General features: G+C 35.3%; 1 protein-coding gene across 4 annotated transcripts in view; it reads left to right on the top strand.

Annotated features, from left to right (window-relative positions):
- The window catches only part of CGNL1 (cingulin like 1), a 194,198-nt gene that overhangs the window by 144,770 nt on the left and 28,789 nt on the right, over positions 1-20,639 (top strand). For all 4 annotated transcript variants that reach the window (XM_074294622.1, XM_074294621.1, XM_074294619.1 and 1 more), the window contains 4 exons: positions 5,180-5,386; positions 6,345-6,449; positions 14,904-15,056; positions 16,269-16,439. In XM_074294622.1, coding sequence (XP_074150723.1) covers positions 5,180-5,386; positions 6,345-6,449; positions 14,904-15,056; positions 16,269-16,439 — 636 coding nt within the window. The remainder of the gene's footprint in view (positions 1-5,179; positions 5,387-6,344; positions 6,450-14,903; positions 15,057-16,268; positions 16,440-20,639) is intronic.

Consider the following 20,639-nt stretch of genomic DNA (forward strand, 5'->3'; position numbering starts at 1 on the left):
ATGCTTCTTTCTGGTTTCATAACCTTTATTTTAACCTTCCATTCCCATCTGTTTGGAAATGGAAGTTCACAAATGTAAAGTTAATCACTGAGAAAAGACTCATTTTTGCACATTGAGGCCAAAACACATTGTCATTGTTTACAAAAACCCAAGGCTGTTGAAATTTTGAAGAAAAGGCTTGGGGAGTTTAAGAACAAAACAAAACAAAACAAAACATCTCTAGATGTTTGAAAATAGTAGTAGGTTAATATTGCCAAAGTTTGTTAAAAAGTCATGAAATTCCAATGTGTTTTCAGATACAATTCAGTTCTTTCCATTTCCTCTCCCCATCTTGAAGCCTATCTCAGTGTTTACGGTGGGAGGATGGAAAAAAAGAGACAGAATAGAATTTGATGAAGTCCATAAAAGTTTAGGAAAAAACAGGAAAACATGGTGTTTTGTTTCTTGCCTGCTTAATTGTTTTCTTCTAAATTTTTCTGTTTTTATTGAGCAAGGCACCATTTTCTCTTAGAACATCAAGTTTTGCAACTTGTTTCAGTTTTGGTTCTTTCCTCTCCCTTAAGGCCTTCTATCTAATCATCTGAAAACTCTTATTAATTCTACTACCACAAAATCCCCAGCATCCCCTTTTCTTCACTCACATAGCCACCATTATGGCTCAAATTCTCATCACGTCTCATTTGGAATTGGCCTCCCTGCCTCCAGGTTCTTCTTTTCCCAATCTACCTTCCACATAATTGTCATTTTGACCTTCCAAGGACATAGTTCTGACCACATCACTATTCTGCTCAAAAACTTTGTGGTTCTCTGTTTCCAATAGGGTAAAGTAAAATTCCTTAGACTGGAACTTAATATCCCATACAACCTGACTCCAATATAACTTTTTAAAGTTTGTCACTCCTCATTTTTCATGTATTCTAATATCCAGTAAAACTAGAATACTAATTGTTTTTTTTACCCTTAACAATTCAATCTCCTGCCTCCATGCCTTTTGCACAAGCTAGACCCCTATGTCTGAAATGTATTCTTTATTTACCTCTTTATGTCTGCCAATTCTTTTCATCTTTCAGTACTCAGTTTAGATATCATCTTCTCTGTGAAGACTTCTCTTATCTCCCCTAGTTGTTAGTTTTCCTTGTCTCAGATTACCTTGTATACTTAACCTGTGTGGATGTGTAGACTATAGCATGTTTTCAGCAGAATCTTGTTCAAGAGAAGCAGGAATATCATGAGAAATGTTTTTGTACAGAAAAGATGTTTGGTCATTTAGCAAGAAAGGGAGAAAGAGTTCATATACTATGAAGGTTATGGAATATTATTGCTCTGTAAGAAATGACCAGCAGGAGGAATACAGAGAGGCTTGGAGAGACTTACATCAACTGATGCTGAGTGAAATGAATAGAACCAGAAGATCGCTGTATACTTCAATGTTGTATGAAGATGTATTCTGATGGAAGTGAATATCTTCAACATAAAGAAGATCCAACTCACTTCCAGTTGATCAATGATGGACAGAAATAACTACACCCAGAGAAGGAACACTGGGAAGTGAATGTAAATTGTTAGTACTACTGTCTATCTACCCAGGTTACTTATACCTTCAGAATCTAATACTTAACGTGCAACAAGAAAATGGTATTTACACACATATATTGTATCTAGGATATATTGTAACGCATGTAAAATGTATGGGATTGCCTGTCATCAAGGGGAGGGAGTAGAGGGAGGGAGGGGATAATTTGGAAAAATGAATACAAGGGATAATGTTATAAAAAAATTACTCATGCATATATAATGTCAAAAAATTTATAAATAAAATTTTAAAAAAAGAGTTCATATATGCCCTCCCTTATAGAATCTAAATGTTCTATAAGCATCAGGAAGTATCCAAGAGATAGAAAGGAAAGTCTCTCCCACATGAAATCACTCCTCTCACCCCCAACCCAGCTACATCATATTTATTAGAGAACATGTATGAGAGTCATATAGAATAAGGTTGCAATCTTCACTTCACTATATATGCCCTTCCCTTATCCCAATCTTAATCCTTCTCCCAATAGAATTTAAGCTTCTTGAGGTCAGATACTTTGTATAGTTAGTGCTTAAAAGAGAATTTTGTACATAGTATATGATTGAGAAATGTTTCTAATAGCTTTTTAGTAGAATCTCTGGGGTTCTCTAAGTATACCATCATATCATCTGCAAAGAGTGATAATTTGGTTTCCTCATTACTTACTCTAATTCCTTTAATCTCTCTCAGCTCTTATTGCTGAAGCTAACATTTCTAATACAATATTGAATAGTAATGGCGATAGTGGGCAATCTTGTTTCACTCCTGATCTTATTGGGAATGGTTCCAGTTTATCCCTATTACATATGATGTTTACTGATGGTTTTAAATAGATGCTCCTGACTATTTTAAGGAAAAGTCCATTTATTCCTATATTCTCAAGTGTTGTTGTTGTTGTTGTTGTTGTTGTTGTTGTTGTTGTTGTTGTTTTTTATAGGATTGGATGTTGGTTTTTATAAAATGCTTTTTCTGCATCTATTGAGATGATCATATGATTTTTATTAATTTGGTTATTGATATAGTTAATTATGCTAATAGTCACAATTGAGAAATGTTGAATTAAAATGTTTTGAATTGTGTAGCTTTCCAGGTGTAATTAAGTAAACATCTGAATCAAATGTTTTTGGGGAGTGTTATTAGATTTTTTAGGTGTACATTTTATTTTATTCTATTTTATTGTTAAAAGTTTTCATGTCATCCTAAGAGTTTATATGAACAATTTGTGTGGGAACTATTGCAACAGCTTTTCCCTTGCAAATAGGTATTTCTGCCAGAGCTCAAGTTAATATAAAAGTCTTAGGATTTCAAATAAGGCTGTTTAATTATGAGCAAGGTAAAAATTTCCTCATTTGTTAAATGGGAACAATAATTCATAGATCTAGAGTTGCAAAGTACTTCAGAGGCCATTTAATCCAACTCCACTATTTTATAGGTGAAGAAGTGTAACTAAAAGAGAAATTGAAACTCACACAGATAATATGTATTAAAGGTAGATTCTGAACCTGTGTCTTCTGATTCTACAGGCAGGACTCCTACCACTGTGTTGGCTTTTCTGCCTACCTCACATACTTGTGAGAAGAATATTTGATAAACCTTAAAAAGCCAAACATTTGAATTATTTTTATGCTGAGTATCTGCAGAAATATTTCTTGATCATTTTTGCACAAATGATTCATAATAATTTGTAATGAGGTGATCAATATCTACCATATGTATGACTGAAATAAAGAAGATGAGTGATTTTGAGAGAATATCTCATAAATAGTTAGAATTGTAGGACATACTGTGTATCCTAAGTTAAGGTAGATCTAGATGCCCTAATTTCATGAATATCTGTTTCTGTATTATTTATAATAACAATAATGATTTTATCCAAAAAGGCAGTTTAATATATACAGAAAGACATTATTAGTGCAAATGGTTTTTTCCCCTAAATAGTAATTTATTTTTCCAATTACATTTAAAGATAGTTTTTGACATTCATTTTTGTAAAATTTTGAGTTGTAAAATTTTCTCCCTCCTTTCCTTCTCTTTGCTTTGCCATCTCCAAGACAATAAGCAATCTGGTATAGGTCATACATGTACAATCACTTTAAATATTACTAGTTGTGAAAGAAGAATCAGAACCAAAGGGAAGAATCATGAGAAAGAAAAAGCAAGCAAACCAAAAAAAGGTGAAAATAGTATGCTTAAATCCAACTCACTTCCAGTTGATCAATGATGGACAGAAACAACTACACCCAGAGAAGGAACACTGGGCATTGAATGTAAATTGTTAGCACTACTGTCTATCTACCCAGGTTACTTATACCTTCGGAATCTAATACTTAACATGCAACAAGAAAGTTGGATTTATACACATATATTGTATCTAGGTTATACTGTAACACATGTAAAATGTATGGGATTGCCTGTCATCTAGGGGAGGGAGTAGAGGGAAGGAGGGGAAAATTTGGAAAAATGAATACAAGGGATAATGTTATAAAAAAATTACTTATGCATGTATATTGTCAAAAAAATTTATAATTATAAAATTAAAAAAAGAAAAAAAGAAAATAGTATGCTTCAATAAACATTCAATCTCTATCTGGAGGTGGATGGCATTTTCCACTCCAAGTCTATCAGATCTTGATAATCTACATTGCTGAGAAAAAGCTAAGTCTATCAGAGTTGACCATCACATAATCTTGTTGTCACTTTCTATAATGTTCTTCTGGTTCTGCTCATTTCACTTAGCATCAGTTCATGTAAGTCTACCCAGGTTTTTCTATAATCTGCTTGCTCATCATTTCTTATAGAATAATAATATTCCATTACATTCATATACTACAATTTATCCAGCAATTCCCCAATTGATGGGCATCCACTCAATTTGCAGTATTTTGCCACCACAAAAAGAGATGTTATGAACATTTTGTACAAATGGCTTTTACTAGCAAAGACATATTTCAATTGTCATGGAATGAATTCTGTTATAATTTAAGCAAACTACACATGCAGTTTCTTAATTGAACTGATAACTGGTTGAAATAATTTAAAGATAAAAAACAACAAACTCTTTAGTAGAGTTCGTTTTTGGAAAGCTAAAGCTAAACAGCCAGAGTAATAAACTTGTTACACAAATGTACAACACAGTATATTACTTCTATTCCCCCATATTCTGTGATCCAGTGAAACTTTCACACAGGATATTTCATCCTCGTCTCTGTGACTTTGCAGTGGTCATCTCCTGTGCCTAGAATGTATTCTTTTCATCACCACAGAGTTCCTCTCTTTTTTGAAGACACAGCTCAAGTATCAATTTATACATAACATCTTTCGTGATCTACCTCCTTCCCCCGAACCACTAGTACTCTTTCCAAAATTACTTTATATTTAATTGCTATGTGTGTACATATATATTTATTTATTTTATTTATATTTCTACATGAATTAGGCTCTCAATTACTTCAATCAATAAGTGCTTATTGATTGATTAAACAAAAGGAAGTAATGGGTGGGAGGGACTACCCTTTTTTTCCCCTCAGCCAACTGAATGTTCATGTTCAGTCAGAGCATTTCAGTTTCCCAGAAAAGTTGTAACAGTCCTCTACTACATCCTTTTCACAGAATGTTGCAGTCCTGGCCCATCGGAATAGTACTTCACAGTCAGCTCAATTAGGAACAGAAAACCAGGTGAAGGCCCTAACAGAAGAAAATGAGAAACTACAGGAAAGGATCAGAGAACTAGAACTAAGCATGATGCAACTTCAGACACAGGTTGATGACATGAAATTAGATGAAGTCAAAATGAAGGAAAAACTAAAGAAATGTGAGGTAAGAATTAATGGAGCAAGCTGTGGTTTAATAACATCTGTTCTTTATTTCCTTTCCCTCTGTATATGGGGGAGGGAAATGTTTTGAGGTGGGAAAGAATTTAGAACCATAATTTAAGTGTAAAGTAATGTCAGACTCCTTTGTGCAACCAAAATCTTATTTAGTCCTGTGTGGAACTGTGTAAATGTGGGAGCAGCTCATAAAGAGGTATGGGAATAGTGTTGATATAGGCTCTCTGTGTGTATGATACACAGATGCATATTCACAGTAAAATTTCACTTATGAAGAGTACTTCAAGCAGCCTTAGCTTCCTGGATCAGAGCCAAGAACCAGAAGTAAAAAGAATCTTGAGCCAGTGCAGTGCTTATCATGAAGTCCGTGTCCTAATGTTTATATGCTTCAATTTAAAGGTTTTCTTACTCTACTTGAAAGATACAATACAAAGTAATCTTGGCTATATCTCATTTACCAATACTTAGAAGTTAGAAAAAGCAAATATTCATAAGAATATACTATTGGGATATATCATTGGAGAGTCTGGAGCAGGGAGGAAAAGAGCCTGGACAATGGTAATGTTAATCATTAGAGAAGGAGTGAGAAAAACTAAATAAAATACACATATAATTGATATAATAGCAGCTTTACCTACAAATGGATATTCCCATTTATGACCCTGAATAGTCAATTAAAGGTTAAATGTTCCATTTCCCAATGCTATTGGCTTAAATCATTTTACTTTATGTGCATTCATCTAGATTGGCAGAATTAAACAGAAGAATTCCTGCTATTTATGGGGGGAGGTCCATCTGGACCTGTGACAAGCTCTTGTATCTTCTGTTTTTTACTACTCTTGATGCATACTTGATCCCACAATGGCAACTTCATTGGTACAGTTTCATTTGTTCTTAGTATTGTTCCCCCCTCCCTCCTTTTTTTTTTTTTTTTTTTTTTTTTGTAGGGAGAAAAGCAGCAATTAGAAGAAGCCCTTTTATGTGCCAGAGATCAAGAAAAAGAAATGCTGTCAGCAAAAAGGGTTCTAGAGAGTCAACTTGAGGACATTCAGGTAAAAATTAGGGATATAATTTTAATCTCTTTTCAATGAAACCCCAAATAAATTATGGCTGAAGAATGTAAAGAAATTGTTTCATCTTTCCTCCTTCTCTCACTGAAAGGATCCCTGCCATCCTTCTGCTATACTGTCATGACAACTTTTGATCATTTTTCTAGCTGTTCTCATGAAGTGTCATTTAGAAGTCAGAGCCTTAGAAACTTGACAGTTTTCAGTAGGTGAAATGTGAATTTTGTGAAAAGGTTTACATAATCATTTCTCTAAATCTGTCATGGTAGTCTTTTAAAACAGATCTGTGAGAAATCGTACTATACTAGAAGCTTATAAAATCAGTAATCATAAAGGTATTAATTGAAGCTAAGCAGCTGAACCCAAAGTAGCAGATTAGAATGATTAGTTGGTAGATCAGAAAACATGGTTTGAAGGGTACTTTCTAAAGATAGAATTTTGTGTAATAACTTCTTTATAATCTATTTGTGTTTTATGATATCCTTTCCAGCCCAGCCCCATGATTTTTAAAGAAATAGCATTTGAAATTACCCCAAAGCAGGTGTTCTTTACATCAGAAAGTCAATGTTTTGGAGAAATGTAGTGAAGAAAGAGTTGTTGAATTTTTCCACTTGTGAAAAATAAAACTTCAGGCACATGAAAGTGCTAAGTGGTGAGAAACATTCAGAGACCAATTTAAAAATGACTATTTGTAGCTAGAAAAGACTAAGCATACAGTGTTTCTTCTCACACTCTAAGCACAAATTCAGAGTCTGGAAATCAGCAGCTTTTTTTTGTTTTTTGGGGTTATTTTTTTGTTGTTATTGTTGTTTTTAGCCTGACCCTGTAGTTCAACAAGTATTTTTTTTTAAGTGCATCTTATACAAGGCACTGTACTGGACTCTGAGTATAGAAAGATAAAAACTAGGACACATTTCAATTGAAGGAATTTGTATTTTACTGACAGAATATGGCAGGAAGCCAGATAAATATAGGAGAAGTTAGGGAATGAAGGCAGGAAAGGTGAGGTGACAACAATATTGAAGATGAGGAACATATTTCAGACATAGGAAATGATCTGGATTACTACATTAAAATAGGAGATGGCCTGTCAAGTTTGGGGAACAACTAATAACCCAGTTTTGCTAAAAAAAAAAAAAAACAGTTTGAAGGGGAGTAATGTGAAATAAATTTCCCTTGGCCAGATTATGAAGTACCTTCAATAACAGAATAAGGAATTTCCATTTTGCCCTGGATGCAAAAGGGAATTAAGTAGGAGTAGGGAAATGACATGTATAAGTTATGGTATGTGTGTGTGTGTGTGTGTGTGTGTGTGTGTGTGTGTGTGTGTGTGTAGATATAAGTAAAATGTACCTATTTACCTATTTTTGTCTCATGGTAACCATCTCTAAGATGGGGTGAGGAAAAGAAGAAAAAAAAAGAAATTTACATGATACTTTTGTTGCATATTTGAAAGGCATAGCATATTTTGCATAGTGGATTTGCAGTTTCACGTGCAATCATCTTTTTCATTGTACTATGTGTATGAAATGCTTGTTTTATTCCACAACTTATGAATAACATAAATTTTAAAATGATATTATCAGGCCTGTACTTCAGGAAAATTATTTTAAAATCTGTGTGCAAGATAACTTGGAGAAGGGAGAGACTGTAGGCAGAAAGGCCAATTAAGAGATTAATATAATAATTTTAGATGATAGGTAATAAGGCATGAATTCAGGTAGTGACTCTGAATAGAGGGATAAATATCTGAAATATTGTGAAGATGAAATCAGTGGGGCTTGGTGATTGGATATTGGAAATTAGGATGTAGGGTTTGGAATCTTGCAGACTAGGGAGATGGTGGTACCCTCAGTAGAAATGGGGAATCTTAGAGGTGAAACAGTTTTAGAGGAAGATGATAAATTTTGAACCTGTTTATTTTTTTCAGTATGGGAGGTATAGACAACAAGGTAAGATTTTCCAGCAGATAGTTAATTATTAATGTGGAATTAAGAACACAGAGAGAGTAAGGCTGCAAAAATAGATTTGGAAGGCATCCTTGTAGAGCAGAGGTTTTTAACCTAAGGTCCATGGATCCCTCCGATAGATCAATGAATAAATTTTCCTATCCATGAACTTGGATTGGAAAACCATTACACCTTTATTTTCACTGATGTCTAAAGTTTACTATTTCCTTCAGTTATTTTTTTTTTAATCTCCAAATAAGTCTGGAGGCTTCCAAAGTTATCCATGATGAAAAGGGGGGAAAAAAGGAAAGAAAAAGATTAGATACCTTGATGTAAAGGAACATTTGGGAACAGATGAGATTACCAAGAAAAAAGAATATATAGAGAAAGAACAGAAAGGAACCTTAGGACTGAACCTTGGAGTGTATTCATCCTTCAGAGGCTGGAGATAAATGATGACAATTCAAAGGGGACTGGGAAAGTATAATCAGAAAGGTAGGAGAGCTAGGAGAGAGCAATATCACAGAAGGCAAGAGAAGGGGGGGGGGGCGGAGATAGACAATCCAGAGTGGGAAAGGGTCTATTGACAATGGCAAAACCTGCAGAAAGATCAAGAAAAATGAACATTGACAAAAGGCTATTGAATTTAGAAGAACCTTTTAAGAGAATAGTTAGAAAGTTAAAAGATAGGAGGACAACCGTCCAAGATCTGAGAAGTGACTGGGTGGTATTCATTCTAGATGGTTAGCAGTGAAAAGGGGAAGAGAGGAAGAATAGTAGCTTGAAGGAAAGACAGGATTAATTGAAGGCTTTCAAAGTTAGGGGAGACCTGAGCAAGTTACAGCAGCTCAGGGAAAAGCCAATAGATAGGAAGAGGCTGAGAATAAAAGGAAAATAGAGGGAAGGAATGATAAACAGAGCAAACTCCTCTTGCAGAAGATGAGAAAAGATGATTAATCTTGACAAGAAGATAGGTCACTCCATCCTTTGAGACTGGAGTATAAGATAGGATGGGTGGAAGGAACAAGGACATTTTGAATTAAGTACATCTTGATTCTGAAGCTGTCCCAGTCTCCCTGACTTTTCTTTGCTTTATTTTTTTATATTGAAATCTTCCATGAACCTTTATCAATGAATGATGTTTAATTAGTATTCTCATGATCTTCATTGTTTTATTGTAACCAGTCATTTTTTCTGATTGGTCACCCTTTGTCAGACAAAATGATGTCGTATTTTCAGAGCTGTTGGTTTGTTTTTGTTGTAGGATGCCTATAAGAGTCAACAATCCAATTGCTTTATATAAAACTATTGTTACCCTTTTTCATACATTGCCTTTATTTCCAAGTATATATCCTACCTCCCCAACACATAGAACCAACTCTTGCGATAAAAACAAAAGGAAAAATAAAATCCTGCAGTCCAGCAAAACATCGGCTGAGTCGGACATTGTGTGCAGTATTCTAATCTAAACCCAGAATCCTCTGCAAAGATGATGCATTTTCTCATTTTTGCATTAAAGTTTGATCATTATAATCACATAGAGCTGAATTTTTTTTCCTTTCGTACTTAAATTTCAACAACCATTTGTTGAACATCTACCATGTATAAAGCATTGAGCTAAGTCTTGGTGTTTCAAAAATGAAATAAGTTTTAATTGATACCCATATGGAGCTTAAATCTAATAGGAGAGATTAGATGTATATGCACATAATTAGAGGCTCAAATAATGTACTTTGAAACATTGGCAGATAAGAGAAGATAGCTTCTCTTGAACAGAAAAGGGAAGAAAGGAACATAGAGTTGGGCATTGCAGATGGATTTGTTTGTGAGCAATTTGGGAACAGAAGAGGAGAAAACACTAAATCCTGGGCCTAGCTTTTACACATGTCTGAGAACATCTGTGTCTTTGTCCTGTCATATCAGGAGGTTTCACACATACTGAAGGATTTCACCAGCTGTAAATCTACAGTCAACAGCTAATTCTCTTCATGGAACAAATAGTGGCTGAAAGCCTGGAGATGTTAATGTCCCCTTTTTTTTCCTCTGGAATTTCTATTCGTGGTTTGAAAATTATCTTTGACATGCCACTTTTTTCAGGGTCTGTTTTCCCAGCTGTGGAAAAGTCTGTTCTATCATAAAGGCAATGTGGAATAATGGGAAGAGCCTTCATCATGGAGTCAGTTCTTCAGATCCTGGCTCAATCACTTTCTCAAGTGTGATCTTAGGCAAGTCCTCAGCAAACCTGAGCTAATCATACTTGCCTTGGATAGCTCAACAAGTTTTTTGGAATAATGATGTTAACTGTCATTTCCATGGCTACTTATGAAACATGTTCCTTGTAACATTCCTGCAAAAAAAGATGGTTCATTTCAGGATAAAATAATTTCATATATGTGAAATTTTTAATCAATTGTACAGCACCAGTCAATTTGAAAATATTAATATAGAATATTGAAAAAACCTTTCAAACTAAGAAAGGTATTAAAGCTTTAAATAGCATAGAGACTTTTGGGAAACTCTGTGTTATATGCTGACAACACTTGTATCAGTATTTGCTATTCATGTTCCAGCTGCAAATTTTAGCCATTTAGGTTTGTGGTTCTCATTTTTCTTACCTACTTTGTTTGTATTCAGAAATAATGCCATAATAATCACACTGTCTAGACAGACCATGTTCATTAGACTCTGAGATGCCATTTGTTTCCATCTAAAAAACTAGCACAAATGGTCTTAGTTGTTTTCTTTTTGTGATTTAAAGATCACTGCTTAAAATAGTGTTTAGGTCTCTGGAAGAATAGGGAGAACTTCATTGGTATTTATTAAGGCTGCCCTAAAGTTTTTAAGTTTCAAACTCTGGGGTATTTAATATTCTATCATATCTTGTCTCAGTATCCAAAAAATCCTGGATTTTATCTCCGTGCATACTCCCTCTCTGTACTGTCACAAATTAAAACCCTTCCATGCCTTTAGCATGGTATCTGTCACATTTATTTTTGTTGTTCAGTCATTTTAGTCATGTTTGACTCTTTGTGACCTCATTTGGAATCTGATACTGGAATGGTTTGCTATTTCTTCTCTAAGTCATTTTACAGAAACTGGGGCAAATAGGGTTGTTACTTGTCCAGGGCCACACAACTAACAAATATCTAGACCAGATTTGAAATCAGAAGATAAGTCTTCTTCACTCTAGGTTCAGCAATCCTCACTGCCCCATCTGATATGTGTTTGGTGCCTAATAATCTCTTGCTTATTTGTGTGATTATTGGTGGTATTTATAAATTACTGAGATTGGGGGTGGGAAAGGGAACTACCTTTTGGCCTTTCTGCTATTGAGGTAAGTAGGTAAACCAGAGGGGTGGTCACTACTCAAAACCTTTGCAGCTTAGATTCTAAACTTTTCAGTTTATGAAACTAAAGTTGCCACAATCTAAGATAAAAAATTTCAGCTATTGATTTTATAGTCTGATAAATTGAGGTCTTTTTAATGCTGGCTTCTTAACAACCTATTTGTTTTATACCTGCTTTTTTTTTTTTTTTTAAATTGTAGTACCTGTTTTAAAGTGATGGCGACTCATTGAGTTTCTTCTTAGCTTACATAAACTGAGAGAATTTTGAGGGAAGTGTTTTTCTTTAGGACCACTTTATATGAATAACGGTGGTGCCATTTTGATTATACCACTGTTCCTAAATTTGCATCTAGCTACAAAAGATTAAGAGCAAATCTCAAATAAACTCAGGGTACCTTTCTTTGGCAGCAACTAGTTTCAACCAAAACAGTCACTCAAAGAGTGTGTGACATTGGATTGATAAAATCATCTTCCTGAGTTCAAATTTGACATCAAATACTTAACTCTGCCTCAGTTTGTTCACCTGTAAAATGAACTTGAGAAAGAAATGGCAAACCACTCCAGTATCTCTGCCAAGAAAATTCCAAATGAGGTTATGAAGAGTTGGACATGACTGAAAATAATTGAACAACAAAAAAGGCTAAGATAAATGCTTGTTAATTGATCTAATTACTTCATATTCAAGGATCGAGGTATAATTTCTTGGTTGTTTTTTCACAGTTAGTAGAATTCTAAGGGAAGTACCTGTACCCTTTATGTAATTATCTTTCTTCTAAAACATTAAATAATTATAACCAGTTATTTCAGGGACCATTTATTCAAAAGCTGAATATCTCATTGCCTTAGATTCTTTCATCTTTCTAGTTTTATGTTTATTTGCCTTGAATTGCAGCTGTAAAAGCTTTATTAGCCAGTCTTTTGACTTTTTATAAAGGTAGATAAACCAGGAAACTGGTGTTGTGCTGCTTCTGTCCCCCAGTGAGTTGTGTGATGAAGGTGCAGCATTCCCTACCACCTCATTTGTAGAAGATACTTTATTTCTTCTCGCCTACCTGAGTAGGGGAGCGATAGTGGGTTATCTTCTTTAAAGTATGTTGGTCATGTGTTCAAGATGGCCAAAGTATTAAGTAGGATTTGAATAGTCTGTCCTATATAATATCAATGTACTTTTGGAGCCATCCTAACTTCCATTCTCTGCAAAGCACTTAAGATTTTTTTTTAATCAAATGGAGGTGGGTATATTGGAATGGGGAAGAACTGATTATCTCATCTCCTTAAAAATTCTTCTCCAGTTGCTTTCTTTTTCATCAGCTGTAGCAATCCTAGCATCATGACCCTAGTAAAGTAACATGCTGACTTACATTGCCTTTTCAAAAGGCAATTCTGTCTGGAACTTTGTAAGGTACTGGGTTTAAGGAAAACCCTGGTAATTAAGCAGATGGCACAGTGCAGTTGGGTCAAATTCAGATAGAAACAAGGGTCACTAATCCATAGATAAGGACCTCTGCGGGCCACATGTTATATGATTTAGTTTTTAAAATATAATGTTATCTATTGTAAATAAATTGTATTTTTTATTGTATTTTTATTTTTTTATTAAATGTTTCCCAATTACATTTTAATGTGGTTGAAGCTTCCCTTGGGAGTTTCTGGGCTGCAAGTTTGATGCTTTTGGCAACAGAGAAGTCCTGAGTTCATATCCTGTCCTAGATACTTATTTAAATATATAGTATATCCCAAAAGTTTTAGTGGAATTCTCTTATTAAAAACTTGAAAAACTACACTAAGATTTTAGGAGAACAGAGAATACACACACACACACACACACACACACACACACACACACACACACGGTATGTGTTGTATATAAATATATTATATGGATGTGATTGAAAAATGACTGAACAACAACAAATATAAATGTATGCATATACAAAAATACTGATTATGTAAATGTCTATGCATGCATGTGTGTGTGTGTGTGTGTGTGTGTGTGTGTGTTGTATATATGAAATAGCCTTCCTTTGCTTTTACAAAGAATCCCAGAGTGATGCTTTGCTGGAAAGTAAAAACCATGACAGGTCTTACAGACCTGGAAACAGTTTTATTATAGAATAAGTTCCATCTTTTTGTGAATTGATGCAAAAGAAAATCAGTGGAATCAGGAGATCATTATACATAGCAAAAGCAACATTGCAAGATGATCAACTATGATTGACTTAGCTCTTCTCAGGAATGCAATGATCTAAGACAATTCCAAAAGACTCATGATGAAAAATGTTCTCCACATTCAGAGAAAGAACTCATAGAGCAGTGGTCCTCAAACTTTTTAAATAGGGAGTCAGTTCACTGTCCCTCAGACTGTTGGAGGACTGGACTATAGTAAAAACAAAACCTCACACTCTGCCTCCGCCCCCTCAGCCCATTTGCCATAACCCGGCGGCAGCATCTGGCCCGTGGACCTTGAGCTGTAGTTTGAGAACCCCTGTAACAGAGTCTGGATGCAGATAGAAGCATACTAGTTTCGTATTTTTCATTTTTTTTTCAAACTCATTGTTTTGCAAACTTTCTTTCAGAACATAAATAATATAGAAATATGTGACTATACATGTCTAGCTTACATCAAAGCTTCTTAAACTGTGGATTGTAACCCCATATAGAGATCTCACAATTAAATATGGGGGTCATGGGATTATGATTTATTATCAGCAATTGTTTGATTTGTGTACTCTTTTATATACCTATATACTTGAGATTGCATAAAAGTTTCTCAGGCAAAAAAGGAGTTGTGAGTGAAAAAAATTTAAACAGCCATGCTTATATCAAATTGCTTACTGGCTTAGAGAGGGGGAAAGATAGGAAAGGAGGGGAAAATTAAAATTTTGTGGAAAATGACTGTTAAAATTTGACTTTATGTGTAATTGGAAAAAAATAAAATACTATTTTTTAAAAAAAGAGGGAATGCCATATCTGAGTTTACCTAAGTTATTAGAGGCTTTTCACTAGGTAGCTTCAGGGTAATGATTTTTTTGAGCTCTCAGAGTCCATATATTTAGATGATTGGGTTGTGATAGGATTTGGTTGTTAAGGATGTTGTATTTTACTCCTCTATGCATCTCTGTTTTATCCTCTGTCATCTGTAGAAAAATCTCAGCCAGGCTACACAGGAGCAACAAAATCTGTCTGAAAAGTTACAAGATGAGACAGACCAGAAAGAACAGTTAAGGAGATTGAAGAATGAAATGGAGAATGAGCGATGGCAATTGGACAAAACCATTGAGAAATTACACAAGGAGGTAAGGAAGCCTACAGGGCAGGAAGCATTATGGATATAAGTGATTCCTATATAGTAAAAACCCACCTTGGGTCCTCTCTGTGCTAACTTGATAGAGGATTTTCAAATCAAATTAACACATTTATTAAGCACCTTCTACATGCCAGAAGGCATACTAAGCTCTAGGAGACAAAAAATGGCAAAAGTAGACCTTATCCTCAAAGAGCTTACATTCTAATGGAGGAGACAATGTGTAAATAATTATGTAGAACTATATGTGTATACGTGTGTGTGTGTGTGTATGTATGCATGTGGAGAGAGAGAGAGAGAGAACAAGAACAGAATAACTTAGAGTTAATCTTAAAGAAATTATTAGTTTCAAAGTTAACTCATAGGAAGTAAATACATTGCCAACTTTGTATACTACAAACACTTTCCCTGTTGCCGTCTCATCCCTTTATCTTCCTCAGTTTCCTGCTCCATAAAATACAGATTTGGGGGGTAAGTGAACTCCAAGACTCTTTTTCCCCTTGAGAGATTTGCATTTTATTTTTTGAGTTAACAGCTCCTGTTTGTTTTAAGAATGTCCTTGTAGCATTGGTTCTGAACTCAAGAGTAAGACTTCAACCCTAAATAGGTAATTTTTTAATGAGATGAAGTTTATTCATCATCAGAACTGCACAAAATGAACCAAGCAGATGTCCTCTGGGGGATTACATCAAAAGCATTTTTTCTTCAAAGAAGGTGACCTTCAACCTACATGTTAACCTCTGCCCCAAGCACTTTGCAAAGGCTTTTAGAAAAAAGAATTGTCCCCTTTGGGAGGGACAAGGTAAATTCTGCTGTATATCAGATCAGAGAATTTGGAGCTGGGAGGAACCTTCAAAAGGATCTAGTCTAAATTCTTATTTTATAGATTGAAAAAAACAACAACCCAGAAAGAGCACTGAACTTGCCCCAAAACACACAGCCAGTAGTGAAAGTTGTCTCAAACCCCAAATCTTTTGATACTAAATCTTATTTTTTTCCACTGGACTACCTGAATAACTTAGGTAAAACAGGAACAAAAAGTTGGATTTCCTTACAACTTTAACCTCTTTTTATATTTTATCTTCCCCTATTAGAATCCTTTGAGGACAGGGCTACTATGCTTGTTCATTTCTATATCCCTAGTATGTAATAAGTGCTTAATAAATGTATTTCTTTGTTTCTTCATGTCTATGTTTTTCTATAGATGGCTGACATCGTGGAGGTTTCACGGACATCAACTCTGGAGCTCCAGAACCAGCTGGATGAATACAAGGAGAAAAATCGCAGGGAGCTTGCCGAAATGCAAAGGCAATTAAAGGAGAAAACTATAGAGGCTGAAAAATCTCGTCTGACAGCCATAAAAATGCAAGATGAGGTAATGGCTAGTTGGTTCCCATGCTTAATCCCTGAATCAGAAGTACATTTCTGATGTCTCAAAAGGATAGATTTTTTTTGTACTGCTTTGGGGTAGGCTAATAAAATTGTTCTTGGGCCTGGGGTATCAGGCTCATACTTTGATGTTTACATAAGACAGAGGAATTTTTAGGATTCAGAAGTGATGTATTTTGTCATATGATTAAAGGTTAAAAAAAATTTCCGTTTTATCCAATAAGCATTTATTAAGTACCTATTAAATGTCTGGTACTGTGCTAGGGGATGTAGAACAAAGAGAAAACCAAAATAGTACCTTGGATAGAGTATGGAACTTGGAATCAGGAAAATCTGAGTTTTAACCCAGCCTCAGATATTTAATTCTTGTGTTTCTCTGTGCAAATCAATTTACTTCTCTTTGTTGCGGTTTTTTCATCCATAAAATGGAGCTACTTATAGCTTCAGAGAATTAGAGGCACCTAGATGATGCTATGGAGAGAGTGCTGGGCTAGAGTTAGAAAGAGTCTGAGTTCAAATCCAGCCTCAGATACTTCCTAGCTGTGTGACCCTGGGCAAGTTATTGAAACTCTATTTGTTCAGTTTCCTCATCTGTAAAATGGGGACAATAATAGCACCTATATGGCAAGGTTGTTATCAAATGAAATAATAATGATAAAGTACTTAGCATAATACCTGACACATTATGGGTGCTATATATTAACCTTTATCATCATCATCATCACCATCATCATAATTAATTATGAAAACCAAATGGGATAATGTTTGCAAGTTGCTTTGTTATCCCTAAAATGATATATTTTAATGTTAGTTATTAATATAACTATAACACAGAGCCTCAAGTATATTGCCTTTTATAGGTTAGCAAGATATAAGATGCAAGTTTCTACTTTGGTCAACTTCTGGCTGTATTGTAGTTTTTGCATTGCTTTTCTACCTTTTGGTTATTAAAAACAAGATTTTATTCGATAAAAGTTGGGGGAAGGTCATTCAGATCACTGAAATAATCTGGTATTAAATAATACTAAATGCCCACAGGAATCAGGAATGCCAATTATACTTTATATTTACATACATGTGCATGGGTGTATACACATACACATACACATACACATACACAATCATCTTATTTTTCAGGGGAAAAAAAGTACAACAGGGACTCATGTGAACCAAAGAAATTAGCTTTATGTGGTTATATGACTTAGTATCCTCAAAGTGCCCTATACCTATAAAAATCTAAAAGTTCTTGAAAGTCTCCAATTTTGGTTGGACCGCAGAATTCTTTCTAGCTACAGAAAATTTTAAAAAGTAGATTTTTAAGGATGAAAGAAACTCTTAGAGGTCATCTGTAGTTCACTACTGCTAAAATCTTTTTGGAGTATTTTTTTTTTTTTTAAGAATTCCCTTTTTTCACATTGAAAAATTTCTTGGACTCCCGCACCAGGGCAATTGCAGTTTTTGTATCCATTCATTGTGGGAAAAACCATAATAAAGAAAAGCCACTCTGAAAAAGGTCATATTTCATCCTGAAGGCCAGAAAATACTCTCCCCACTCCACCCCACTTCTATTAGGCACAAATGAAGCATTGATAATATAAAACTACTAATACAAAAAACCTTATGCACCCTTTTGTTGGACCTAAATAAAACCCAAATGACAATACTTGGTGAGCATGTTTTATGGAACCCTTTCAATAACACCATGGCCCCCACAAATTTGGTATCCATAGTTTGAGAGCCACTGATCTGATCTAGTGCTCTCATTTTACAAATCAAGGACCTGAGACCAAACAAGGTGAAGTGACTAATTTAGAGTTACATTGCTAGTGAGTGGCTGACTCTTTATATCATGACAAGATGATTCTATAGAATATCTTCTTAAACATCCCTAAGTGCTTTCCAAGACCCTCAAGTTTATTATTAAAAGCACAAGCTTACTCCTCCCTCCCTCCTTCTCTCCCTCCTTCCTTCCCTCTCTCCTTCCTTCCTTCCTTCCCCTTCCTTCCCTTCTTTTTTCCTTCCTTCCTTCCTTCCTTCCTTCCTTCCTTCCTTCCTTCCTTCCTTCCTTCCTTCCTTCCTTCCTTCCTTCCTTCCTTCCTTCTTTCCTTCCTTCCTTCCTTCCTTCCTTCCTTCCTTCCTTCCTTCCTTCTCTCCTTCCTTCCTTCCTTCCTTCCTTCCTTCCTTCCTTCCTTCCTTCCTTCCTTCCTTCCTTCCTTCCTTCCTTCCTTCCACCTTCCTCCCTCCCTCCCTTCCTCCCTTCCTTCCTTCCTTCCTTCCTTCTTTCCTTCCTTCCTTCCTTCTTTCCTTCCTTCTTTCCTTCCTTCCTTCCTTCCTTCCTTCCTTCCTTCCTTCCTTCCTTCCTTCCTTCCTTCCTTCCTTCCTTCCTTCCTTCCTTCCTTCCTTCCTTCCTTCCTTCCTTCTTCTGTCCCTCCCTCCCTTCCTTCATTCCTCCCTCCCTCCCTCTTGTGTTCTCCCTCTCTCTGTCTGTCTCTCCCCTTCTTCCCCCCATCTCTTTCCCCCCACTCTCTCTCCTTCTATCTCTGTTTATCTTCCTCTTTCTCTGTCTTTGTCCCTACCCTGATCCCCTTCTGTCATCTAAAAAAGGCACAATAAAAGACACCTTTAGTTCAAAAAATAACTTTGGAACTGTCAGGCAGTGCCATGAGCTTCATAGCAGGATCCCCCATCATGCAGATTCACATAAAAATGTGATAAGGGATGAAGTTGCTAAGCTGGGAGTGGCATTAAAGTTTTCTCTTCAAAAAGCATTTTTGAAAAATTTTATTCTTCAAATACTGTAGCTTGGTTAGTGTCTCACAATTGGAGTCAGAAGCATCTGCCTTTAAATCTGGCCTTTGACCTCCACACCTACCAGCTGTGTGATTGTAGGCAAAACATTCAGTCTCTGACTGTCAGGCAGTTCTGTAAAACTGAATTATGACTAGGTTGTGATTTGTGTTAGGTAATTCTTAACACCAATGAAATCACATGACCTTTGCATGTTTAGTTTTCATTTCCACAGAAAGGGGGGGATATTCTCAGGGATTTCATCTGGGAATCTAATGTTCTTTTTAAAAAAATTTTTAACCAACAATTGTCAAGCAATTTTACTTCCCTCACATGTCTCCTTATCCACTGGGAAAAAAAAAAAAAAAAGGTAGAAATAAAGACAGAGCCTCTGTGTCTGTGATAGTCAAGCAAAAGAAATTCTCACATGGGTGACAATCAAAAATATGCTTCTTATTTTGCATATTAGTCCATCATCTCTCTTTGTTGGCATTGGGAAGCATTCTTCTTTATCAAGCTTCTGGAATCAGAGTTGATCATTGTTGATCAAAGAGTTTTTAAGCCTTCAAGAATTATTTTTATAATATTGATATTAAAGTATAAATTATTCTTCTGGTTTCAGGGAAAAAAATTCCAGACAAAACATAGCAGAATGGCTTCTGACAATACCATAAATTCAACATCCCAGGCCTCTTGAATGTGTTTCATATTGCCTATTGTTGGTGCTAAGCAGGCCCTAGTAATGTTTACCGGAGTGCTGAGCACCAACAGAAAGGAGCAGTGCTGGCTATTCTTAGTGCACAAACATCTCAAGAACCTGCTATGGGTTCAGGACTAGGTGACAGGAACACCCTAACCGGCAGGACAGGAACTTTTCAAATATTACCTACAATTCAGGTGCCAAGCAGCAGTTACAGAGTTGTAAGGACCTTAAAAAAACAAAATCCCTGACATGATGGATCTTAAAAAACATTTTGGTGTGTTTTCCTTGTTAATTGCCTTTTCTAAAGGCCTGGAAATTCTATTTTATTTCTTCTGTTGAGAATCCTTTAAATTTCTAAGGAAGGAAGAAGATCTGTGGCTATGCTTAGAAAGGAAATTATTCTAGGATTAATAGCCTATTCCTTTTCTTTGCATTGTTTTTTTTTTTTTTTCCTTCTCTTACAATATATAATTGGTGAAGGGAAATGCCCAGTTAGGAGAATAGATTTGTGTTATATCCTCAAAATGAATAATATAGACATTAAAATTGAAATGATTTCTTAATTTATTTACTTTGAAGAAGTTGCTGAAAAATTTGGTTTTCTTTCTCATCAGTCCATTTTCCATGTACTTATTGAGTAACTACCATATGAAAGGTAGGAGTCTGTAGGAAAGATAAAGAGGTAATATAAAGCTC

This window comes from Sminthopsis crassicaudata, chromosome 2 (genome assembly GCF_048593235.1).
Source record: "Sminthopsis crassicaudata isolate SCR6 chromosome 2, ASM4859323v1, whole genome shotgun sequence".
NCBI classification, from domain to species: domain Eukaryota; kingdom Metazoa; phylum Chordata; class Mammalia; order Dasyuromorphia; family Dasyuridae; genus Sminthopsis; species Sminthopsis crassicaudata.